The sequence below is a fragment of the Aspergillus uvarum genome (assembly GCF_003184745.1).
Source record: "Aspergillus uvarum CBS 121591 unplaced genomic scaffold BO82scaffold_83, whole genome shotgun sequence".
Taxonomy (NCBI): Eukaryota; Fungi; Ascomycota; class Eurotiomycetes; order Eurotiales; family Aspergillaceae; genus Aspergillus; species Aspergillus uvarum.
In genome coordinates this window covers 34413-59426 of record NW_020291380.1, presented here as the reverse complement: position 1 = coordinate 59426, position 25014 = coordinate 34413, and the positions used below count along the sequence as shown (strand labels likewise).

The 25014-nt window shown below is 52.7% G+C and overlaps 9 protein-coding genes across 9 annotated transcripts; 5 read left to right on the top strand and 4 right to left on the bottom strand.

Moving 5' to 3' along the window:
• Window positions 1-1556: 1556 nt before the first annotated feature.
• yth1 (cleavage polyadenylation factor RNA-binding subunit YTH1) lies at window positions 1557-2773 on the top strand. The gene has a single exon (XM_025636464.1). The coding sequence runs from the start codon at window positions 1756-1758 to the stop codon at window positions 2518-2520; it is 765 nt and encodes a 254-aa protein (XP_025486723.1). The 5' UTR covers window positions 1557-1755; the 3' UTR covers window positions 2521-2773.
• Window positions 2774-3427: 654 nt separating this feature from the next.
• On the top strand, window positions 3428-4888 carry pst2 (putative NADH-quinone oxidoreductase Pst2). Its single transcript, XM_025636463.1, has 3 exons — window positions 3428-3906; window positions 3972-4368; window positions 4435-4888. The coding sequence occupies exons 1-3, from the start codon at window positions 3827-3829 to the stop codon at window positions 4534-4536; spliced, it is 579 nt and encodes a 192-aa protein (XP_025486722.1). The 5' UTR covers window positions 3428-3826; the 3' UTR covers window positions 4537-4888.
• A 347-nt stretch (window positions 4889-5235) lies between these two features.
• On the top strand, window positions 5236-7519 carry npl4 (nuclear protein localization protein 4; the record flags this gene model as incomplete). The annotated part of the gene is made up of 4 exons (XM_025637646.1): window positions 5236-5334; window positions 5407-5537; window positions 5626-7093; window positions 7190-7519. 4 exons carry the CDS (start codon window positions 5236-5238, stop codon window positions 7517-7519), a joined length of 2028 nt encoding a protein of 675 aa, XP_025486721.1.
• Window positions 7520-8075: 556 nt separating this feature from the next.
• On the bottom strand, window positions 8076-10598 carry BO82DRAFT_436563 (uncharacterized protein). Its single transcript, XM_025641124.1, has 2 exons — window positions 10041-10598; window positions 8076-9962 (listed from the first exon to the last, which is right to left on the bottom strand). The coding sequence occupies exons 1-2, from the start codon at window positions 10191-10193 to the stop codon at window positions 8535-8537; spliced, it is 1581 nt and encodes a 526-aa protein (XP_025486720.1). The 5' UTR covers window positions 10194-10598; the 3' UTR covers window positions 8076-8534.
• Window positions 10599-10744: 146 nt separating this feature from the next.
• ppe1 (putative ribosomal protein/carboxylic ester hydrolase (Ppe1)) lies at window positions 10745-13058 on the top strand. Its single transcript, XM_025638820.1, has 6 exons — window positions 10745-10878; window positions 10931-11447; window positions 11507-12039; window positions 12189-12279; window positions 12347-12600; window positions 12752-13058. Exons 2-6 carry the CDS (start codon window positions 11224-11226, stop codon window positions 12967-12969), a joined length of 1320 nt encoding a protein of 439 aa, XP_025486719.1. The 5' UTR covers window positions 10745-10878; window positions 10931-11223; the 3' UTR covers window positions 12970-13058.
• Window positions 13059-13071: 13 nt separating this feature from the next.
• Window positions 13072-15738, bottom strand: BO82DRAFT_203621 (WD repeat TAF5 family protein). The gene is made up of 4 exons (XM_025630628.1): window positions 15472-15738; window positions 15381-15424; window positions 14511-15325; window positions 13072-14454 (listed from the first exon to the last, which is right to left on the bottom strand). The coding sequence occupies exons 1-4, from the start codon at window positions 15626-15628 to the stop codon at window positions 13401-13403; spliced, it is 2070 nt and encodes a 689-aa protein (XP_025486718.1). The 5' UTR covers window positions 15629-15738; the 3' UTR covers window positions 13072-13400.
• A 9-nt stretch (window positions 15739-15747) lies between these two features.
• On the bottom strand, window positions 15748-16311 carry BO82DRAFT_203653 (uncharacterized protein). The gene has a single exon (XM_025630629.1). It carries the CDS (start codon window positions 16159-16161, stop codon window positions 15838-15840), a length of 324 nt encoding a protein of 107 aa, XP_025486717.1. The 5' UTR covers window positions 16162-16311; the 3' UTR covers window positions 15748-15837.
• Window positions 16312-16490: 179 nt separating this feature from the next.
• On the top strand, window positions 16491-17451 carry BO82DRAFT_359042 (mediator of RNA polymerase II transcription subunit 11). Its single transcript, XM_025636462.1, has 2 exons — window positions 16491-16626; window positions 16758-17451. Exons 1-2 carry the CDS (start codon window positions 16540-16542, stop codon window positions 17229-17231), a joined length of 561 nt encoding a protein of 186 aa, XP_025486716.1. The 5' UTR covers window positions 16491-16539; the 3' UTR covers window positions 17232-17451.
• Window positions 17452-18165: 714 nt separating this feature from the next.
• Window positions 18166-23247, bottom strand: mph1 (3'-5' DNA helicase; the record flags this gene model as incomplete). Its single annotated transcript, XM_025638297.1, has 5 exons — window positions 22397-23247; window positions 22305-22363; window positions 22254-22271; window positions 20156-22214; window positions 18166-18713 (listed from the first exon to the last, which is right to left on the bottom strand). Exons 1-5 carry the CDS (start codon window positions 23178-23180, stop codon window positions 18166-18168), a joined length of 3468 nt encoding a protein of 1155 aa, XP_025486715.1. The 5' UTR covers window positions 23181-23247.
• Window positions 23248-25014: the final 1767 nt, after the last annotated feature.

The window sequence follows — 25014 nt, the reverse complement described above, 5'->3', positions numbered from 1 at the left end:
AGTAGTTAAGTTAGTACTTGACCTACCGTAAGGTACATTCAAGTTAGTTCTTCTCCCGTTTTGCGAATCCATTACTACTGGTACTAATAAGGTAGTCTTAGAGAGCCCGGGTACGCTATTTCTAGGGCTTCTTAATAGTTAGTCAAATGCGGCGGCGGACAAATCCTCCCCCTCCACCACCACCACCACCACCACCATCATAATGATGATGATGATGGTTATGCCCAGAAGTGAAACCAATCGCACGGCCCACCTAGGCAGAACAGGCAGAGTTTCAGGCCCCAGTCGCAAGTCTCTCTCGCTCACTCTCTCTTCCTTCGTGTTGGCTCGTCGGATCAGAATCAGCCCCAGACACGGTCCGAACGTCTGGCTCCCTCCCCGCCTATGACAGTTCCAGGTTGAACGTCCGTTTCAAGCCATCGAGCGGGTCATTGGCTGCCTTCGAGGCTTCGTTCTGACTTCAGCACAACAACTCCGTAAGGTATCTTCAGTGCATCAGCGCTCAGAGCCTGTTTTGATGACATTTGGGCTCCTTCACTCTCTGGCCTGGTGCCAATACCTCGATGCCGGGTGGATCAAAGACAAGAAATGCGACTGATCCCATGCAGCCATGAGAAAAGGATCGACCGATTACTGAGCTCCGGCGCCGAATCAGCATTGCAGTTGTGCAGGTAATAGTAGTGCTCTCAGGCGACATGGGCCGCTGCTCATCCGCCATCGCTCCCTCCCTAACTGCTACGAGTAGTCCACAGGTATCTCGATCGGTCGTTCCGGACCAGACTGAATAATCGATTCCGTGGAGAAATGCCTTTTTTTTTTTTTTTGGTTTTACTGCTGTCTTGGAGATACTCGGGCTTAACCCCTGTGCACTTCGAATGCCACCGTCGCAATTGTTTATAGGGGTGATCCTTGGTCAAGGTGAATATGCTGACTGTCGCGGTGATATAATCACAGCCACCGAAGGGAGGAACCGCGATCCGAGAGAGATATGAGTTATACCCAAGGCATAAATCACTGTTGGAGGGGTGGAACAACGGATGACATGGGCGATCTTAGCGTGGCAGACGACGTATCTTCCGGTGCTCCCAGCGACCAGCGGTCGCACGGGGTGGGTGGAAGTGCCCAAGAAATACAAGAAGGACAAGAGAAACAGTTATTCTCACAACCGGGCGGATACTGATTCTACCCCAGATTCCAAGCAGTGATTCTGTCTTGAAGCTTGTAGGCTCATAGTAGCCGACCATGTAATGCTGGCCGTGCCAACAATGTTGATGCTCGTCATATGCAGGGGCAGCCCGACGCTGCTCCGGGGAAGATTTCCCCAGACAGCTGGGGCGGACGAGCTATCGCATTCTGGCTAATTATCATCCTGTCTGATCACGGTAGAATGTATGACCTGTCCGATCTGAATGTTTTGGTTCTGGATTCGACTTCGACTTGGTTCCATCATGCAGGAGCTGAGTAATCTGCTCGAGCTGTTGCCACCGCCTACTGCTCAAAGAATATTGCCGCTCTGTCGCTCGGGCCGATCTCTTTTTGTCTTTGGCTTTGTTACTTCACATTCCTCCTGTCCAACTCCTAGCTCACGATTCATAACTCGTTTTGACACACGGTAGCACTTCTCCGCAGGACTGGTCTATCTCTCGAAGCTTTAGCATTGACCACGAGTAGTGGTCCCTCGTCCAGATTACATTACCTCTCCGTTTCTTATTCATTTGACCGCTCGTTCGCACATACTCTGACAAGCTCAATACAATGGCGACTGACGTCGGCCACGTTGCCTCGCGCATCCTGTCCCCCGATACTCCTCGCGACCCAAACTTCGACGATTTTTCCTTCATCCCTTTTCTGCGCAGTAGCTATGGATTCGGCCTCGCCAGCGACGTTCCCGAATGCAAGGCCTTCCACGAGGGCCACTGTCCGCTGGGGCCAGCCTGCCCGGACCGACACCCTACGCCCTCACGCATGACCACGTCAATGACGACAGCCTCGGGACTGGCGCCCTCGACCACACATGGATCCCTGGTTTGCAAACACTTTCTCAAGGGGCTCTGCAAAAAAGGCATCAAATGCGAGTACCTTCACGAATACAACCTGCGGCGCATGCCCGAGTGCCAGTCCTTCTCTCGATCCGGCTACTGCCCGAACGGCGACGATTGTCTCTACCAACACGTTCGGGAGGAAGCCCGGTTGCCGCCGTGCGAACACTACGACCGGGGCTTCTGCGAGCTGGGACCGCTGTGTGCCAAACGACATGTGCGCCGCCGTCTCTGTCCATTTTACCTGGCGGGATTCTGCCCGGAAGGCAAGAGCTGCATTGACGCGCACCCCCGGTGGTCGGAGAACCTCCCACGGCCCACGATGCGCGTGGAAAAGACGGAGGAGGACCTGGAGCGCGAGCGGGCGCTGATCCGCGAAGAACAGGAGAAGGAGAAAGAACGGGAGCGCGAATGGCGGAGCGAACGAGGCCGCGGCGGAGGTTTCATGCGCGGCCGTTTCCGGGGGCGTGGGCGTGGCTAGACGATGCTCTATCCGGGGGAGAAATTCTGTGAGATTCCAGTTGCTACATTGTGAAGATACCCATCCGTGGCATTTGATGATGATTTGATTTATTTTACGACGCAAAGCGGGCATGTCATGTATGTATTTTTATGCAGATATAAGAGTCAGAGGAAATGGCTACACGTTTAGCCTAATACGAAAGCGTATACTTTTGAATTTCAAGGGCTTATCGGTAACCATGTACGGTGCAGTACAATGGTTTCTAGGGTCGGGGTCTGCAGTTCGTATAGATTGCAGATAAGATGGGCTGATGGGCTGATTGCGTGCTGGGACGAGCGATGGAAGGTCTAGAGCTGATCTCAGATAAGAATGCCAATCCATGACGCCCGGAATGGCCTCCTTCTCTAATTAGCTATGATTATTGAAATGTATATAATGCATTGCCTAATAACGTAGTAACGATAGAAGCAGCTGTATCAACATAGTTCAAATGAATGGAATAGAGAGAGTTTACGATGGATCCAAACAACAATCAACTGCAATGGTTATTGCTACTAGTGTGCCTCTTCCTCCGTATCCCGAAAGGGGATATGGTGCAGCTGGAGCCTACTGGCTCTCTGGTAGACTTCTAGGCGTGTACGGGTATGAAGACTAGAACTAGACCCGAGTCGACTAGCCCTACCTTGTACTAATGGCTGATTCAGAGATTAACAATACGGGCAATGGACTCCACCGCGTCCACTTTTCCAGGAGGTTCTGAATTTCCAATGCGCAATCGGAATTTAGGCGCGATTTGTCACCGTCCCGTAAGATGGTTTTGCCACTGTTGATTGGCCTAGGGCTCTCTTTGCTTCCCCGCTCGTCCCACTTGCAACTGCTCCTCGCCAATCACCAGCTCTTGGGCCCCAGGGTCTGTCATCGATTACGGATGCTTGCCAAAGCAATTGAACCTCTTTTGCCCGTAGCTGCGCAGCAACTGTTTGTTGTACGTACAGCAGTACTTGCTGGGTGAGGGAGCAGGGGGAAGAGAGGGGCCTTTCTATCTGAATATATAATTGCTGCTTCTCTGCCCCTCTTTGACCAGCCCCTCTTTCTTCTCATCAGTCAGTCCCAGTATCCAAAGACCGTTTTCTGTCATCCTTCCAGAAATCATCCCCTCACAAACAGTCACCATGGCTCCCAAGATTGCTATCGTCTTCGTATGTACCTTCCCGACCGATTGATATCTTTTCTCCACCATACAATGGGAGACATTTTCAATTCGTCCTGGTTGTTCCTCAGGACTCTGGAACATTGTCACTGATGGTTGATCATACAGTACTCGATGTACGGCCACATCCAACAGTTGGCCGAGGCCGAGAAGAAGGGTATTGAGGCTGCTGGCGGTTCCGCCGACATCTACCAGTGAGTTGACATCCAGGCACGGCATCAGCCAACTTATGTGATAGTAGCTGACACGGCTCACTTAGGGTCGCTGAGACTCTTCCCGAAGAGGTCCTGGCTAAGATGCACGCTCCTCCCAAGTCCAGCTACCCCGTTGTTGAGCCCAAGACTCTGCTCGAGTACGATGCTGTTCTCTTCGGTATCCCCACCCGTTACGGTAACTTCCCTGCCCAGTGGAAGGCTTTCTGGGACCAGACCGGTGGAATCTGGGCCACCGGTGGCTACTGGGGCAAGTACGCCGGTCTCTTCATCTCCACTGGTACCCAGGGTGGCGGTCAGGAGTCCACTGCTCTTGCTTCCATGAGCACCTTCGCCCACCACGGTTTCGTCTACGTTCCTCTCGGCTACAAGACCGTCTTCGGCCAGCTGGCCAACCTCAACGAGGTTCACGGTGGCAGCCCCTGGGGTGCCGGTACTTTCGCTGTAAGTCACTATGCCCCGGCGGATTGCATGATGCCTCCCTGGTGCATCCACTAACATCACTATCAGGGTGCCGACGGTTCCCGCCAGCCTTCCGCTCTCGAGCTCGAGATCGCCGAGGCTCAGGGCAAGGCCTTCTACGAGCACGTCTCCAAGCACACCTTCGCTTGACTACATGGTAGCGAGCAGACTCAGTCGGAGTCGCCTGCCGCGGCCCAGCCGCAGCAGAAGACCGAGACGGAGAAGCCCGCGCCGAAACCTGCACAAAACGGACAAAGCACCCAGGCAGCGACCCGGGAGGAGAAGAGCAATGAGGGACCTTGTGGCCTGCCCAAGAAGTGTGTCATCCAGTAGAAAACTGAATTGCTTAATATCCTATCCGGTTCTCTGCTCTGTAACTGGGCTTGCTTTTGTTTCTGTTTTCGGTTGGTATGGCGTTGGGTGATAGAGGGAGGGAATTTCAAGTACATAATTCACGTGATACACCAGACTTCAGTCTAAAAAGAGAATGAATGATAATCTATATGCTATTGCCTGTTCTATGACGGAGAGGATGTAGAAAGGAACAATAAATACAAAGTACTGAAAGTGGGAAGCGGCAATTCCTGACAAGGATCAAGGCGGTGAGGGGTAGCTTACGGTGGCCGATGACGATAGAGCTTCGCTGCCTTCCTGGCCCGCCGCAGAGCTTCCTCTTCTCCGACTATCTTCCTCGTTCTCTCGGATCCATCCTCAGCCTCACTTTTTTCCTGAATTCCTGACATGACCTTATGATTACGATGAAGCAGTGAAGCCTGAGCTTAGTGAAAATTGAAAAACCTTTATTCCAAACCTCCGCCCGCTCCCTCCTCTGGCGCCTCTTTCGCCATCATGGCGTCCCGGTCGATTATTTTGAGATTCGAAAGCCGCAACGGCCAGTTCCGGCTGACAGTCAGCCCTCAGGACTTGTTTCCTACTCTTCAGCAGAAGGTGAAGAATCACTGACGAGAAAGAATAGATAGCATCAGCATGAAGGGACTACTAACCATGACCCCACTTTAGATTGTTGAACATCTACCCTCCAGCACAGATCCCGCATCTATTACCCTTTCCAATAAGCCCATAGGTACTGGTGGTGAAGAGAGGCTTCTGAGCACACTTGGAGGTGTGCCGATCGAGAGAGTCGGTCTCAAGTGAGTTTGCATCGAGTACCCGCAGCACGCCAGGTAGTCTCGACTGCCGAGTACAGCGGCTAATAACTTCCTTTGCCCGAAATCTCAGACACGGAGACAAGCTCTATCTCGGTTACAACGAGACCCAAGGACAACAGAATGGCTCCGTCAACGGAGTTCCTGCCTCAATTGAAACATCCCGACGCTTGAACGGAGCACCGGTTCCACAGAACGATACCGTCACATTCCGCCCCCCGCAACCGACCTCCCCAACCACTGTGATCAAGAACCCCTGGGATGTGGTGCAACAATCACCGCTCGATGATGCACTGGACAAGAAGGACGGCAAGATCCATCGGCCCCGCGATATGAAGATGTGTCGACACGGTCCCAAGGGCATGTGTGACTATTGCATGCCGCTCGAGCCATATGACCCCAAATACCTGGCCGAGAAGAAGATCAAGCACCTCTCCTTCCACTCGTACCTACGCAAACTTAACGCCTCCACCAACAAAGCGGAGCTCAAAAGCTCTTTCATGCCCCCGCTCAATGAACCCTACTATCGCGTGAGACGAGACTGCCCGTCCGGACATCCTCAATGGCCGGAGGGCATTTGCACCAAGTGCCAGCCGAGTGCCATCAGTCTACAGCCGCAAGAGTTCCGTATGGTCGACCATGTGGAGTTTGCCCACTCGGAGCTTGTCAACTCGTTGCTCAACTTTTGGCGGAAATCCGGGGCCCAACGGTTGGGATTCCTGTACGGAACCTACGAAGAATACGCGGAGGTTCCCCTGGGCGTCAAAGCAGTAGTGCAGGCCATCTATGAACCCCCGCAGGTCGATGAGGTTGACGGGGTCACGCTGCACGAGTGGCCCGATGAGAAGGAGGTTGATGAGGTGGCGCGGCTTTGTGGCATGGAGAAGATTGGAGTGATATTTACAGACCTGCTTGATGCGGGTAACGGAAACGGATCAGTAGTGTGCAAGCGGCACATTGATTCCTACTATCTTTCTTCCCTCGAGATCGCTTTCGCAGCGCGCCTACAAGCTCAACACCCCAAGGCAACAAAATGGAGCCGGACGGGCCGGTTTGGATCCAATTTCGTCACCTGTGTCCTCAGTGGAGACGAAGAAGGTGCGATCACTGTCAGCGCGTACCAAGCATCTGTGGCTGCAGTCGAGATGGTTCGAGCCGACATCGTCGAGCCGTCCGCCGAACCATCTGTGATGCTGGTCCAGTCTGAGGATGACGATGAGCAGAACAAATCTCGATATATTCCTGAGGTCTTCTACCGCAAAATCAACGAATACGGCGTCAGTGCTCAACAGAATGCCAAACCCAGCTTTCCGGTGGAATATCTCCTTGTCACTTTGACCCATGGTTTCCCTACCGAATCCTCCCCCCTCTTCACCGACAGCACCTTCCCCATCGAGCATCGTGAAGTCATTGGCGAGAGCCAAGAATTACGCAACGTCGCGAAGAAGCTCGTCTCGCATGGTGACCCGGAGAAGGCAATCCGTGCTGTGTCAGATTTCCACTTGCTGTGCTTCCTGCACAACCTCTCCACCTTCAGCAAAGTATGGCCCTGCTACCATCCCCCCTCCCCTTCCCTCCGCTTAAGAGTACATTGCGATACTATCAGTCTCATGCTAACCTGACACACCACTCTCCAGGACGAAGAATCTCTCCTCTGCCGCGTCGCAACGTCCCGCAACCCCGCCGATGGTATGCAGCTGATCAACACCCCCGGCTGGGCGACACTGGTCACAATTCTGCAGGAAAGTGGTGAGCGGCCCCCCAAGCGCCCCTGGCTGAGCACGGCCACACTAGCTCCTCCATCCTCATCATCACCATCACCATCACCTGGATCTGAGCTCCCTCTCCCCCTGAGAAAAGCCGGTCGACGCCCCTTTCCCTCTGCCTCTGCCTCCTCCCGATCCGCCTCTCCCAAATCAGAAAGTGAACAGCTTGCTAAGAGGTTTAAGGGAGCTAGCCTAGAATGAGTGATTGATTCTGGTCTTCCACGTCGACTGGAGAAACACCTTCCAACCCGCGGAAACCCGTCTCGGCATTTTTCCCGCTCCGCCTGATTGCCTCTCTGTCCGCTGCCCCCTCACCGGTGTTCCCCTCACTCTCCATGATCCATAGTGTATGGAGAGTTCGAGTTGCGATCAATCTCATAGTATGCGCGTTGTTCAATCCCGATCCCGGCTGATATGGTTTGGTGATCGATCTGGAAAGGGTCAATGGGGTGAGGTGGATTTTTTTCGGTTGGTGGGGGGGACCGCTAGTAGAGGGTTAATTGGACCAATTACTAGTCCGGAGAAGCATCAGTGGCCTTTACATGATGCCGTATCTAGGGTATAGTCTCACTCAAGCAAGGATATATCTCTTTCAACAGGCGCTTTCCTCTCATCCCTCGAGGCATACGTATCCACGTATCTGGCACCCTTTTCGCTTGCTGGTGCCAAGCTCGGCTACACAGTACTGACTTTTCGGCCGCAAGTAGCATGCCTATTTGAGGTCCGTAACTACCGGTAGTGGCAAATCGTTAACACGGAATCATGATACCAATATGCTGGAGTGGAATTTGTTGATGAAGCGAAGAAGAGACAAATCACATTCCACATTCCCAGTGAGTGCCATAGACATTTTAACCCCATGCGTCAAATAGAATAGTAAAAAAGGAAAACAGCATGACAAAAGTGAAATACTCTTGCTCCACGGAAAGCGACCGTTGCATATCGAAAAAAAAAAAATATCATACAGAGTAGAATGGTAAAAGTCGTAATATCATGATCGCCCAATCTGTCGTCGGATGGTTCAGGATTACAAAAACAAGAGATCGAAGGGATCATCGAGAGAATCAAAGGCATTTGTGAACGCACCACGTCAGAAAAGAATTAAAAGCCAAAGAGGCCTCCTTGCAACCAAAGCAAGTGAAATCGTAAATACGTAGAAGGAGAGAACCGCGGATTGAGGAGAGAGTGTTTTCAAGAAATCGGATGCCTACACCGCTTACTCTTTCTCGAGCAACTCGCCCAGTCTCTTCTCCAGAAGGCGTCTCCCCTCGACAGTCTTCCACACCTCGTGCGGTGCCCCGCTCACAATATCCCAGTCCTTCAGGTTCTGGGTAATCTTCGTCAGGTCCTCCTGCGTCTTGGCCCATTTGTGGCTTTTGCGGACCTCGACGCCCGAGCTGACGACGACTAGCGGCGTGTCAGACATCTGGACGTGGCGGGCAGTCTGGACCTCCGAGGCGGTCATGGACTTGGCAACGAGATTTTCTTGGAGTTTGGCCTTGATGAACTTTCCTGTCTGGTAGGCGCTGCGGCCGTAGACCCGGTCCTCGCGAGTGCGACCCTTGAACAGCGCGCCGGCAATGCGGTCCAGCCCCAGCGGTGAGAGCACTCCTTGCAGCCAGAGGACAAAGCCGCGGCTTGAGGAGCCGATCTGAGAGAGATAGTCCTCGTGCGTGCTGTCGATGAGCAGGATGCCAGTCACCTCAAGCAGATGCCTACTGGCGAAGATGCGGCTGTAGATGCCACCGACACCCGCAGAGACGAGGACCCAGGGACCTTCTTCGCCGGCCAGGGCAAGAGCCTCCGAGAGGGCGTCGGCGGCCATGCCGGCTGAGTAGGGGGACGGTGCATTGTCGGACCAACCGAAGCCTGGGCGATCCCAGTAGCAGTAGCGAGGGACCAGGCCGCTTTGGTAGGCGTTGTCAATAAAAGGTTGGAGGGTGTGCTCGACAGGACCTTCGCCGCCTTCGATCAGGACGGTGGGGACGTCATTGAGGTATTGAGTCGTCGTTGTGTTAGGGCTACCGACACAGTTGAGGTGGACCTGGTAGTTATTGCTATTGACGAGATACTTCTTGCCTGGTGCAGGGAGAGAGGCGTCGCGGGCCCGCAGGATCAGTGTAGCCGTGAAAAGAATAGAGACGATTCCGAAGATAGCCATGAAGATGGTCTGCAGTAGCACGGCGATCCATTCGCGGAGGGGGCGACGGCTTTCCGGACGACCGGTGAGACGCTCTTCCTCTTCACGCTTGCCCCATTCTACGGCCCGATTCTGGAAGATACTGTACAGGGCGATGAAGGTGGCCCAGACAACCGAGGCTACGCCTACCCAGCCCTCTTCGACGCGGATGCGAGGTACAGCAAGGGTGAGGATCATATCGATGCAGAGAAAGACCCCGATAATGATCCCCCAAACGGTCATCGGCTTGGACGGCACGGCAAAGAACAGCAGGCTGATGACGAGATATCCGGTGGTGAGGGTTGTATAGGCGAAGCTGAAGAACCCAGACCCCCGACTATGCATCATGGGAGGACTGACGAACAGTGAGACAAGAAGGAAGGTCCACCAAATGAAACTCAGGGCCAGAAAGAGCGAGGATAGGCCGCGAAGAGCGCGAATGCTCCAAAGGTTGTACGGCGAGACCTGGAAGTGGCAAGTGTGAGCAACACCGACTGCCGTAGCACATCTTCGTTTGCTTTATCCACAACGAAAGGCACTCACAGCAGGATCATCAGGACTCAGATAAGCTGGGGGATCGCGCGGCAAGAGTCGTGAGCGCTCGGTGGGCTCTGAATGTTGGGTATCGTCACCCTCATTGTCTGGCCGCTCCTCTCTTTCGGCGTTATCATTCCGCCCAAGTTTAAGTGACGGCATGATGCCAGTATAGCGAAACACTCGAAGTCGATTTCGACGATGACCGTATGTACTGTACAAGCGACACAAGCGTTGTAACCACTTTCAAGGATGAACTGGTGGAAGGGAAGCGATAGAAAAGCGATAGAAAAGCGACAGGGAAAATTGAGAACACAGCTGCATAACAGCAAGAGAAGGCAGTGACGGAGATCGCATCTCGATAACTTGACGTCACAGGGAACAATGGGGGAGAATGGAATATCACGGGATTTCCCCAGAAGGAATGCCACCCACTGACGTCATGCAGGGTTCATGCCAGTTTTCACCGCTACATCTGATAAGAATTGTGGTACACGGACAAGTTCCTGGTTGGAGGTGAGATTGCAGCATCTGTGGAAGAGAGGACAGAGAAAGGAAGAGGGATAGATTGATCTGGCTTAGGAGAGAGAGAAAGAAAATAGATTAAAGGAAGGCGGGGGGGGGAGATAGTTGCCAGTCAGGTGATCTTTCGTCCATTTATTCAGTAGGCGGGCTGTTGACTCCTACACATACTCATACTCAATACTAGATCAGATCAGCTCAGATCAGATCAACTGTTTGCCACACGATCTACTCGTATTAATCCAACCGAAAGCCTGGGTCTCATCTCATCTAACTACTAAAAGCTTGGAACCAGATCCACCGTCAAAAGCGACATTAGTGACCGGTGCGTGCGGTGTGTCTCCACTGCTGCGCCTATCTGACCATGCAACAAACAGGAAAATCTATGCAACAGCAATCGAAACAATTCTGGCTTATCCGATAGAGTGCATTGCTTGTCTGTAAACAATCAATTGAGACAATTGCCAGCCTGCGCCCATTCTGCAACATCTAGGACTTTCTTCCTCGGCGGGCCACTCAATCCCCACATTTCAGACTACACCACACCACCACATGCTCCACTCCATTGTCTGCTTTTGCGCATCATATCCTTGTGTTAATCGAACCGACATAGCAACTCTGCTAGTGGCAGTATTTACCCTTGCCAGATAGCAGAAGCCCAATTACATTCATGAGCGACTTGCAGAAATCCTTCGCCAAATCGAAATTGGCCAAGCTCTCGCACCAGCTACCCCCTAACATTTTGTCCGCGACTCCGTCCTCTTTCATGTTCCCCCTCAACGAGGAACAGGGAGAGTCCAGTCACGATGAGGACTACTCCTCCGCTTCATCCACCGGCACGCTAATCCCTTCACCCAGTCGCAATCTATTTGCCAGACCAAATGGTGGTCGCGGGTAAGGATATCATCCATTTACGAGAGCCAGTGCTTCACAGCCATCTAATGCCTCTTCAGATCCCCTCAAACAAGCTTAAGCTGGACCGAGTTCTTCACTAAAGACCTGCATCTCACTCAGGTCGACCCCAGCACCAACACGCGCATCACCCACCATGTATACCTCACGCCTCCCGCCGACTCTGGCAGTCCGCTCTTCGTGATGCACCACGGCGCCGGCTCCTCAGGTCTTTCGTTCGCCGCGTGCGCCGAGGAGATCCGCAAGCTCCTCCCCAAGGCAGGCATCTTATCGCTCGATGCTCGTCACCACGGCAGCACGGTCGTGACGACAGCCTCGCCCCCCAACGACAAGGGGGACGACAGGGCCCCTCAGGAAGAAGGCGGCTCACCCGCACTCGATCTCAGCCTGGAGACCCTCAACCGGGATCTCGTCTTCGTCGTCCGCGAAACCCAGCGCCAGATGGGCTGGGACAGTCTCCCAGACCTAATTCTCGTCGGGCACAGCCTGGGCGGCGCCGTGATAACCGACGTCGCAAAGAGCGGCGACTTAGGGTCCAAAGTATTGGCCTATGCCGTTCTCGATGTTGTTGAAGGTACGTCTTACGCAACCGTATCCCCCATACCTGGACTCTTTCCCGGGTTCTTCACCACCACCACCACCTCCTCCTCCTCCTCCTCCTCCTCCCATTATTAATCTTAACCCAAGAACAAACCCTGTAAATCTGACCACTCCCAAAAACAGGATCCGCAATGGACGCCCTTCAAAGCATGGAAACATACCTCTTGACCCGACCCTCCCGCTTCCCTTCCATAGCCTCCGGCATAGAATGGCAGTAAGTCAACCCACCCCCAAAGCGCGTCTCCAAGTGTCTTCTGATTCCAATGCCCCGGAACCAAAAGCACCCGCTCGCGCACCATCCGCAACAAAACCTCCGCCCGCATTTCCGTCCCCTCCCTTCTCTACGAACAACCCACCCCGACAGATCCCACCAAACCCTGGGTCTGGCGCACTAACCTGTCCGAGACCAAGCCCTTCTGGGAGAACTGGTTTATCGGCCTGAGTCGGAAGTTCCTCGATGCGCGCGGCGGCAAACTCCTCCTGCTGGCGGGGACGGATCGCCTCGATAAGGAGTTGATGATCGGGCAGATGCAAGGTAACGATCAACAACCCCCATCCCCCTCCCCCCAAGTCTGTTCCCACAGTAAACTCGCTCTTTTTTTGCAGTAATGTGATTCGAGTAAAGGTTTGGGCTTGAGAAGAAAAGAGAGCTAACATCAAAGAATTGATTGATGGTGAGACTTTAGGCAAATACCAATTACAGGTTCTGCCGGAAGCGGGCCATTTCATTCACGAAGACCAGCCAGCCAAGACGGCACAGATCCTGGTGGACTTCTACAAGAGGAATGATCGAAGTGCGTTGGTGCTGCCGCCCAAGGTGGCGGACATGCAGGCGCAGGCGGCCATGAGCAAAGGGAACGGCGCTGGGCTAGGCTCCAGAGTTGGGGCCTCCAAGAGGGTGTAGAAGGTATATACGACTAGAGTGTATGACTTGTATGTTTTGTTGAGGGGTTTATCTGTGTATAGGTGCAAATTCAGGTATGAAGAAAAAAGTGTACAGATTACAATGAGATCTGTGTTGCTGTGTTCTGGTTTCTTCACAAAGGCTTTCCCGCTCTAAATTTGAAAACAAAATGCTGCCTGCCAAATAAACACCAAAAGCCCACCGGCCATCCCATTTCGCATTTTCCATCCAGGACGCCACCAAATCATTCAGCCAAATCACTAACGAATACATGTGGCAATGCAAATCAGGAAGAAGACGGGATGTCTCGACAGAAAAGCAGATTGAGGTGATCAAATAGAAATAAATAAAGACAAAAAGAAAAAGAGAAACGGGTATCTGGCGCCACAGTGCATGCAAATCACACAACCCTTCTCCTCCGTCGACCCCTTTCAAGGAAGATAAGCACCTCCAGCCATGATCAGATTCATATTGGTGAACTTGACCTTGTATACTGGACTTTTCTTGGTCGGGAACGCGCTGATCTGGTCAGGCGTTACGACCACATCCTTGCCTTTCTTCTTGCTTCCAATGCCAGGTCCGACGGAGCTGGAGGCTTGTGTGCTGGCCGCAGGGGGATTGCCGCCGTCGACCTTGGTTCCCGCGCCGCCCTCGCCGACAACCCGACCCTGAGACGGATCCTGTGCAGGACCAGCCACGTCCCAGACACGGACAGTACCGTCAGCACCGCCAGAGACTAGAATGTTTGATTCTACGCTCCAGCTGAGGGACCAGATGCCACCCTTGCCATGACCACGCATGCGCTTGAGAAGTCGTCCTGGGGCTAGGTCCCAGAGAAGGATCGACCCGTGGTCATCGGCCGATGCGAGGAGCTTTCCATCACGGCTACACGACAGAGCTGTGATGTTTCCTGTGTGGCCAGTGAACATACGGACGGCATTTCCCGTAGTCACGGCCCACATGCGCACGGTATGATCGGAGCTGCCGGTGAAGATATATGCCGAGTTGGGGTGGAAGCAGACGCAGTCGACATCCTGGTCGTGTCCGACGAAGATACGTTGTTGACGGATGTGGTCGGTGACCCAGAGGCGTGCGGTCTTGTCATGGCCACCGGACACGAAGTAGTGACCGAATGGGCCCCACTGCAAATCCCAAACGGGCTGATCGTGGCCCTTATAAACTACCATGCATTGCCACAGATCCAGGGACCAGAGACGGATAGTTCGATCGGCTGACGAAGAGAGTAGCCAACGGGCATTAGTCGGCGCAATGGCATTGTCGGCACGCGTGATGGAAGGCGCGAATGCTACAGAATAGACAGGTCCAGCATGTCCAATCAGGCGACGAGAATTCGAGGGCGCATCATCCACATTGTCGTACGTCGACTGGATCGTCTTCCCATCCATGCTCCAGACCCGAATATAGGACTCCTGCATACCAGCCGCAACGAGCATAAGGTCATCGGAGAAGTCCATGCAGTTGACGCTGGATACAGTCAGTCGCGGGATATCATGACAAGCACGAAGGTAGGCACTACTCACCCATCGTAGGTATTATGGAATGTAAACATGCAGACACTAACGGCCGGCCCAACACCACCGGTTCTACCTTCGATCCTAAACCTGTCGCGGTTCTCTTTGACCTTTTGGACCTCGATCGCGACATCTCGAGCGGTCGATGGGGGATAGGGGATATCAGCGCGAGTAGGCGCTTCTTCGTCGTCCTCTTTCTTGATCATCTGCTCGAACTCTTGAATCAAAGTGTTTTGCCCCGGGCCCGGAGGATGCTTGGCGTCTTCATCCGCGAGCTCGCCGCGTACGTCAGTCTCCAGGGTCGACTCAAGTGGTAACTTCCCAAGCTTCAGTCTAGGCAAGGTTCCGGCCATGTTCGGATTATCTCCGGTGTAAGCAGACCCGGGGTGGTGACCGGGAATACCCTCATCTTCACTAGGAAAGGTCTGGGTGCCATCACTTTGGCCGAGCATGGCGGCGAAACTAAATCGGTCGTCGGAAGTGCGCTCTTTTGTGATGATGGTACAGTAACTGCTCAGGATTGCAGTCATATCAGATCCGCCCTCTTTCTGCTTGCTCTCTAAGAATTGCATGAGGTTTGAGAATGCCGGGTTGCTGAGGACCAAGCGGTATTTGTTGGTTCTATAGAGCTTGGCCGTAGCGTTGTCCTGAACATGTTCCGGGAGACTGATGGGCTCCAAAGCGCGAACATCTTCTGTGTGCTCCGGCAAGAAGAGGTTCTTGTTCATGTCGAAGAATTGTTTCGCCTCTTGAGGCTTGAATGAGGACACCATGTTGATGAAGGTGTAGACAAAGAGCGGCCACAGCACACGTCTGAGTTCAGGCTGTCGAGGGCTTGTAAGCATGATTCATCTGCCGGCCTTAGTATGAAGGGCATACCTTGTAAAGATCCAAGTTATCTTCAACCCAGACCTTAAGCAAATCTATAACAGCGTTAGACAAATGAGAGAAAAGGGTAGGACGAACTTACCGAAGCCAAGTCGGTACTTAGGACGCGCATCTTCACCAAGAGGGGGCATCGGCGGGCGGCCATCAATCTCTTGATGCGCCGATTCTATGCGCAGCATAGCCTCTGTGCGACTATAGCCTTTCTTGGCCAAGTAGTCAATGACCTGTTTTTCAGACATTTGTGTCAGTATTTGGCGAAGCAATGGTAAGAGACTTTGGTTGATATCAAAAAATGTAGATATCACAGCAGGGGCCTTCTAAGTTGAAGAGGCGATGAGATCCAGCAACGCTTAGAGTCCAAAGGACAACCAGAGTCACACGTTTAACGGCTTCGTCTCTTTGTGAATAACGACAGTGACCGTTGAACGGTAAGCAATTTGAAGCACCCTCACGGCACCTTCACTGCGACGTCTGCAATGTGAATACACAATAACATGCCTGAACCCGCACAACACCCCCATCTCCGCAAGAACCACCTTCCGCGGCACAGAGCACAACGGACCAGGAATGAGAGACGAATACATACTATTTGATTGAGATTTTGCTGCGACATCGGTCCCCCCGGCGGCGGCGGCGGCGGAGCAGGGGGGCCAGGCGTCACAGGGCCGGTGTTGGTCATGGGTTGTTGAGGAGGCATCGACATCCCACCTGGACCGGGCCCCATACTTCCACTTCGGGGAGCTGGGCTCGGGGCCCCGCCTGGCGCAGACATGGCTGCTGGATGATTGGACAGGGGTAATTCAACCGGGGGGGGGCAAAAGCTCTTAGATGCCGAGCGGAGGAGGTCCAGTTCGAATAAGATAAGATGTGACAGCGCTCAGAAGACTAGCAAAGAGAGAGAGAGGAAGAGACCGACACGCGGACGGGGAAGGAAGCAGTTCGGGATGCGATTCAATCCGGAGGTTTTGCGAAGTCCGCAGCTTAAGAACACTATCCCTTTTGTGCACTAGCGTGTAGCTGGCCCAATCTCATCACGTGATGATAGGCTCAGTAGATCGCACTGAGCCCCGTTGATGCACCTATCATCATCAAGAGCAATAACTGGCTTATTACTGCAATTCACCCTGTGCCTTGCACTGCCCAGAATACCATGGCCGAGTCTGGCAACAATTCTAGGTCTCCGGACCAAATCTTCACTTCCGCCGATCGCATTCGGCAGCTTAATGAGATCGACAAGGTAAGCTATCTACCATCTAGAGAAGCTAGACCTGCGACAACGTGCATCCTACTCGAGAATGAAACTCAGACTACCGACTACCAGCACTGCAATACTGTCTGGAATCTGGTACTAATTGGAACCGTGTTCAGGATGTCGCACAACTGATCCACTCCGCCGGCCTCGCTATCCAAGCCCTTACCAACACCCGAACCACCGACTCACCTGCGGAGAACAACTCCTTAGCCGCCCACAAAACACGCTTCAAAGAAGCCACATCGCAGTACTTTGCGCTTCTCTCGTCCATCGATGTCCGACTGCGACGACAGGTGTACGCCCTCGAGGAGGCCGGGATTCTCGCGCCGGAGACGGCCGCGACGGCAACGAACTCCCGCACAGGCGAGTTGGCAGGCGCTGGTGCGGCAGCGGCGGCCGCATCGTCAAACCCGTTGGATGTGAGCTGGCTCAACAGTCGGAAGGACACGGTCGGGAAGGATAAAGAGGCAGAGCTGTGGGCTGCGGTAAGGGAGTTTGTCGAGCAGCTCGCTCGGCATGGGCCTTCGTCGGCAACCGCTGGACATGGGTTGAAAACGGAGGATAGACGGGAAGACATGGAGATGGACTGATGAACGATGGCCTGAACCAGGCACACGCACAGATACTCCGGATCTCTGCATTCGGGTGTCGACGAATGGAGGATCTCAACAACCATTCGCGTGGACAATGGTTTGCCAAAAATACGAGTCTATGATACCCAAGCTTGTTTATACAAGTGTGCTTATTCCGCACGACGAAGCTTTGAGCCATTGCTAGGCTCAAGTAAAATTTTTACAATAAAAGCGCCAGAGTCAAACTATGATCGGATCCCCAGGAACCTTAAAACTACATAGAATAAAGTGAATGGGCAAACTCGCGGGATAGAAAGACGAACGTCTAGATGATGTTGACAGATAAAATATCCTCTTGCTTTTACGACTCCAAGCAATGACTGCGGCTACCGCTGCATGGATCTGATCATCTCGGCGTGATTAGCCCGTTCCTTGTTCGCCTCCGTCAAGGATGAAAGACCTGAAACACGTTAGTATTATGGTCCCATGCATTTCCGCAGCAGGAGAACTCACTGCGCAGTTCACCGACAACATCCTTGGCCTTGCCAAAGTATACCTCCTCTGCAAGAATGTCCACATTAGTCTTCGTCCCGTAGTGTATGTGCTGCGTCTGGGTGCAGAGGAATCGGAAAACATACGCAGCAGGTTTCTCATCTTCAACTCCATATCCTCCACAAGCCGGCCAACGTTTGCAACGTGGCTTGCATCCGACTCGACGGGCAAATCGACCTCGACCTGGCGGGTCATGTTCCCGCTGAGGTCCATCTCGCCCAGAGCCTCGGACTCATTCGCCAAATGGAGGATGACCGTGCTGGTCAGTTTGTAGTGGGACATGCGAGCTCTATCAGTAGCCTCGAAGACGTGGATGCTGTCCCACTCTCCCGAGCTCTTTGCACCAGGGGTGACTCCTATTGCCAAACCACATCGCGTTAGCAACGAGCCCAACCAGCATTTAAACGCCCACTTCCTGCAACCAAGCTCCACGAGCCCTCCGATCTTTCAGTTCGGAGATAGAAGCCAACGCACCTTTCTTGAGCAGAATCACGCCCGCAAACCCATCGTCCAAATCCCAGAAGTACACACTCCCCACGCCGCCCTCGTAGTATAGCTCCCGATAGACATCGAAGGCCTCGTTGGCAGCAACCTCGAGCTTTCTCACCCGCTCACTGGGCACTGTTCCGTCATCGAGAGGGGGGTCGAATTCGTTGCTCCAGGGTGACCGGTAGCTGTCGCCATCCCGGTTGTAGTCGCAGAGCAAGTAATCCCGGTTTGTCTTGGGGCAGCGGCGGATCTCCAGGGGCTGATCAACGGACGACAAGAGATCTTCGGTCAGGTCAGGGACAATGGTGGTGATTGCCTGTAAGTTCTGCTTGGTGTCGCGGGGGTTGAGGCGCCGGAGGAGGTCCCTAAAAGCAGCACGATGCTGGTGGTCAGCGGGATGCTGCAAGCGGGGTTGCACGGCGAGGGGTTGACCTTCGCCGATGCGGACAGAGAGGGGAGCTTGTTTGAGAGATTTGGAGGATGGTGAAGTGTTAAGTGAAGGGTTCGGCCAGGACACACTTACAGCGCACTATCAAATTGCGCATCAGCCATGATTGTGAAGGGTTGCTGAAATCAAACTGTAGTGTTTAGGTTGCTGTTTACTTCCCAGTTACCTTACCTTTCCAGCCCCGGGGGAGGTGGGGAGACGGAGTGACGGTGGATTACTGTAAGCGGTGTAGCGCGGCTGGTTGGAGAAAGCGGGTCGATTAAGGCCTGCCCCTGATCACTCGAGTCAAGTATATACCTGGACTTGCCTTGTTCTTGCTTGAAAAGAGCCTCAACAAAGGTCTGCTACTATAAGTTCAAGGTCATTATAGGAAGACGCCTTGCTTTAAGAGAGGCACCTGTCCTTTTCTGGCTCTTCAATGATAGCAGCTTACTGATGCGGAATAAGCATCACAGAAGTGATCAAGGCCAAGATAGGCAAGTGGAAGTCGAACCAGTATCATTCCTTGAAATATCTATCTGTGCCTATTAAGTACATACTCAGGGTCAAAGTGACCTGCCCAGAGGAGTGTGTAGACGACTCAGCTACACTAGAGTATCGCACCGGGCTATCTCCACTGATAACACCACCACAGGCAAGTTAGGTAGCCGTATGGAATGTCGCTCTCCACTTCTCGCCTGGTAGACACTGCAGTAAAAGGGCTTCTGGTTTCTGGTAAGACGGCTTCGTATGAACGTAAAGGCCCCGAACATAGCAAATTGGAAAACCAGACTAGACCAATCAGCTTCCTTGAGACTTTCTGTAGCTTCCAATTTATGGTGCTGTGAACTCTCTTCAATATTCAATTCGGGTGGAAACTCGCTCGGCTAAACGTGATATGTGGGAAGGCCATAGACTGATGTAGGGCATCCCGATATGCAAGCTAAAGCTGGCATCAAGTTCATGGTCGAGAGAGGCAGTATGGTATTCGTCACTGAGCTCTCCGTGGCCCCATACAACGGATGTTCAGGGGAAAAGAAGGCAGGCCAACCTCTTCTACCAATCGAAGGCTATGTCCTGTCGAAAAGCGGCATCCAATGCGGACTGGCACTTAACCAAATAGAAAAGTCCACCATCAATCAACGCTATCATCGCTCATGACGAATTGGCGGCTCCGCCGCTTTTTCTCAACGCTTCTGTCTTCTGTCCAAAAGTGTAGACATGTCAGGAAAGTCTTCACCCATGTCCTCCGTCATTTGTGAGCAGAATAATGAATCGTCTGCTGCTGAATCTACAGCGGAGAGCTGGTTCTCCAAACTCCTCGGCGGTTGATTCGAGCCATCCCTTTCCCCATTGGTCTTGCGTTTCATGGGGAGAACAAAATCAGACACTGTGCGCTGTGTGCGCCTGGCACCACAATCACGGCTGCTCATGTCGCCGGTGGTGCCCGGGATATCTTCGTATCTGTCCGGACTCAGCGCTAGGACACGCCTGTATTGCTGCTCGCAGTCCGCGGAGACTCGATCCATTTTCTGCAGAGTCCCGATCATGCGGCGAGTCAGAGACCCGTGTTGTACTGCTTTAGTAGGCCGAGGAGCGAGCTGAAGGCGCGGGAAAGCGTCAGTTCGAGGATTGCAGATTGACGGTGCATCGGATTGTCCTGCCTTGCTGTAATGAACATCAAGCTCGTTTTGCTGCGCTGGAGTAAGCAGGACATCTTCGAGCGCGGGGAGATCAACGGGCTCTGGAGTAGGCGTGCGAGCCTTACTTTTCTTTGCTTCCCTACGCTTGCCGCCTTCAGCCAAGCTGGACGCCTTCGTGAAGCCTGTTTCCACATTATCCGGCATGTGGAATTTTTTGGGTGGCCTCTTTGGAGGTCGACCTTTTCTCTTGGGCTCAGGCAGCTCTCGCACAGTATTCTCCTCGGGTATTTCAATCGCCCGTTTATCAGCTACAGGCCGGATCCCCGAGGGAAGGATACGAGGGGACTGGTCTTCATGGAAAGTAAATCGGGTGCCGCTAGCAATCATCTGCTGCATCTTCTCGTAGTTGTCCTTTGCCTTAATATAGGACTCTTCCTCCTTGCCTTGCATCAGAAGCAACACAATGTTACCCGCTCGCTTTCGACCGGTACGTCCCATGCGTTGAAGCATGCGAATTGGTGACGCGGACGAGTCGTAACAGACGATCAGGTCGACCTCGCCGATATCCAACCCTTCCTCACCAATCGAAGTTGCAATGATTGTGTTATAAGTGCCGTTCTTGAACTTCTGCACAATGTCGAGTTGAGTTTTCTGATTCATTCCTTCTGAGCCCTTGGCGCTACTCTGTCCAACAAAAACATGGGGCCGGATCATCGGCTCGTACCTTTTGAGGACTCGCGTTACCTCTTCGGCGCTGTCTCGGAAATGCACGAAGATCATCACTCTAGTTGCTGGTTTCGCCTGGTCCTCGCCTGTACCCGCACCTTCACCCGCGTCCATGAAATGGTTCAAGACAACCTGCTTCAAGTATTCCAGCTTGGGATGGCCAATGAATTCTGGGTTCTTAGTCCACGGTTGCAAATGGTTCATAAGTTTCTTGAAGCTCTCATCCTGAACAACTTGTCGTTGATACTTGCCACCCTTCTGCCCATCAGTATTGGACTGAAAATGCGCAAGGTGGCGGTAAAACGGAGTGATTCCGTGATATTTTAAGAGGTCAATCCCATGGGCAAGGCTGGCAAGAACGGTGAAGATCGCATTTACTTTGCCCTTCAACCCGAAATGTGCATTCCGACCAACGTCCGACATCATCCACTGCTGTCTGGCCTTTGTCAATCCGAATGCAGTAAGTCCCATAGGATCACGGCCCCAGTAAGCATTGAGACTCCGAAGCTGGTCAACTAAAGGTTGGAGTGTCTTCGTCAATAGATCCATGCACAGAACCATTTCCTCGGAACTCTGGAATGTTTGCACTTCTATATCCTTTGCATGAACATATTCCCGGATGTCGAGGGATTGTTCTGTGCGGATCTCAACTCGGGAGATATCCAGCCCATCAATCACTGCCTGGACAGCTTCCACTGTAGAGCCAGGCGTTGCAGTTAAAGCGAGGACACGGAAACTTTGATTGTAGCGTCGAAGAAATTTCACAACTTCCACGTAGGCATACCCTCCTGTGGCGCGATGCGCCTCGTCTACAACAAGCAAAACGACACGCTTAGGATCTGCAATCCCGGTCTTGAGATCGTTGACTAAGGTCTGAGGGGTCATGAAGAAAACGCGTTTCGCCTTCCATTCCTGAGCTCTGATGCCAGGGGCAGCTTCGCCGGTGAGCATTGTGGTCTGGGATCGTGGAACTCCGGCGATTTGAAAGCATGCGTCTATCTGTTGAGCGACTAGCGGTTTTGTAGGCGCGACAAATACGATCTGGGCGTCTTTGGTCCATCGTAGCCAATTCAACATGATGGTGGCTGCAATGAACGTTTTACCTAGACCAGTGGGCAGCGCAACGAGCAGATTATGGAATAATCCTTTCTGGGCGATGTTGAACTGGTAATCTCTGGTTTTCCCCAGATTGGTAGGATAGACCCATGTATCCAAAGCTTCCTGGTTTAATTTGTGTTGCGTCGGGGGCTCGACCTTCTCGGGTGGTGACATGACCTGCTCGCCACGCGGGGGCTGGTTTGCTGGACTCCGGACTGCCATGTCAAATAAAGTCGTCTGCCGAACACCCAATGGACGATTTGCGCTCTGCGTAAAAGCGCCTGATACCGGTCGACCATGAGTTGGGGGAGGAGGAGACAAGGATAGATCGGAGTCAAAGGCATCGTCCGGTATATCGTCTAGAAATTCTGCGGGAATATCCATGGCTTCGCCTGTCTGTTCACTCGAAAAGCAATCCAACGGTGGAGGCCTCAAGTGATCAGAAGCTGTCTTGTGAGACTCTTTGGAGCTTTCTTCTTCGAAAGATTGCAACGAAGCCTCAATGGCCGCCTTTAGGGCGTCATCGTCGTCAAATTCATCATTTGTCCCATCACACTCGCCTCTTCCGCTCACTGCGTGTGTTGCCGGAACGTTCATCGGGGGAGGTAACTCTGGGTCCGGCTTCTTCCATCGCGGGCCTCGGATCATCTCTGGAGGCGATTGAGGTTGCGTGAGTTGGGTGACGAAGATGTTCTCCTGAACATTTCTGTTCTTGGGCACGAACAGTTTATACTTGGAATACGCCTCCGGCTCCTCGGAATCACGGAAGTAATGTGATGATCGCTCTGGAGAGTGTAGCTCCTTGTCCTCGCCTTCGCTAGAATAATGTGAGGTCTCTCGCGTGTCACGTCGGTCATGTTGATTCTTTCGCAGTGATAGGTTCTGCTTGTTGGCTTTCAGGCGACGGCGCTTGGCCGGCCTGGGAGAACTCCGTTCGGTCGGCGTGGCTGCGGCATCAGAGTCATCGTCAACAACGAAATCCCCGAGATCATCATCATGATAGTCGGAAGAGCCCCCTTCCAGGTCAGACATATCGAACCCAACGTGGTTCGTTGGGAATCAAAGCCGCTGCAGGTTTGCGCTGGCCATGTTCATGACGCGACGCGTCGGATCGCAATCACATGTTGGCTTAGTCATGAAATCCTCATGATTTCCTAATTTGGCGTAACCGCTCGTCCTCCGCTCAATTTCAATTCAGCGGAAAGACTCAGCTCTGAAGACGAAAACCTCATCTTGTTCTGAGGCAAACCGTGTTAAGATACCACTTGTGAGGTGCTCTGGCCATTGTGCTCTTGGACTGTCATCAGAGTCAGATCCACTTGACCGAGGTCGCATATACACAACCCACTCATGTTGTGGAACTTCGCCAGTCTCTTTGACCACAAGCGATGGCCACGAGTGGGATAGATGGTTTTTACAATAATCTATTATCTACTGAATGCCAGAAACTTCCATTGTGTCTTCACAATTTCACATTCATGTTCTGGGCTATATTATTGAATCAAGGGAGCCAACTTGGGGTGGATTATCCATTTAGCGTGCTCACTAAAACAACCACAAACAACACAAAACAAGAAGATAAGAAAAGCACGAGCCACAATGGCGGACAAGGCAGTTAGTTGCCTTGGAACTTTCAGTACTAAGTCATTAAGTCAGACCAAGCTAACTAGTCACGCTGTACCGAGTACTTTGGCACTTTCCAATTGCCACCACACTTAGAAGCATACGGAGTAGAAGATCGAAACGTTGATGCGTGAGAGTGTGCCATGTCCGGGGAAACTCAGGATTTGATAACTTGGTCAGGCAGCACCTGAAGATCCTGTGGTGTAACACCGGGTTCAATATTCTGTAGGGATGAGGGACGGCAGCTCCAATCAATCTGGGGGTTTTGGGGTAATGGAGACCAGGAGCGATCCGTAGTGTTGCAGCCACGGAACTTTAATCACCCATGACCTTCATGGTTCCGAGCAAGCGCCCTTTTCTTTTGTGAGCAGTCTTGTGGTTGCTCGTCAGGAGACTACACTGTAAGATTATTATTAGGATCTCTGCACTATGCAGGCTGCAGGCTGCACTCTGCACTCCAGAGAGATTTGACAGACCTTTCCGCATGACCTTTACTCACTGCCACTGCCACTGCCACTGCCACGAGCAATCAATCAGCTCATTGTTCTGGCTTGAATTAGCCAAGCGAAGAGCGAGCCGGGCTTATCAGCGCCCAGTTTTCTCCCTGGGTGTGGAGCAGCCAGCGAAGAAGGCGGATAAGAGCTTTGAGCGATGGGTGGACGCAGAACGAGACTAAGGAGGGCTAAAGTCAGACTAATAGCGACGGTAGTGCCACTCCAGGGTTATTTTTGGGGCCGATCCCTCTTGGAGCTGCTTGGAGTCCCCAGATTTCCCAAGGGTCTGTTCACCCTTCGCGCTTCACCGGGAAAGTGTCTCCTTTGACTTTGAGTGAGGGAAAAGTGGACTCGAAGTGGAGTTTTGAGTCGGACTTCTTTTAGATCTGTTCGCGGATTCGGGGCCACTTCCGTCACTGAATCTAGTCTTTCTATCAAGAGGTCAGTCAATTATTTGAAAGAAGAATTTTTGTGGATTTATTTCAGATAGTAAGGACAAGCAAAAAGACAGACTTGGGGGGAGGGGGGGGGTGAGAAGCAAGCATGGGGCCGTCGAAATTGCCAGTAATGTAAGGGTGCGCAGGACTGAGCAGGACTAATCAGTTCAGTCAATCAGTGAATCAGTGAATCAGTGAATCCGTCTGTCAGGTAGTTGGCAAATCGGGTGAGGCCGAACAGCGCATCTTAACCAGGTTGTTGCTAAAAGAGTCGTGCCACTGGATGCAAAGGAGGCCAACCACTGGCTGAAA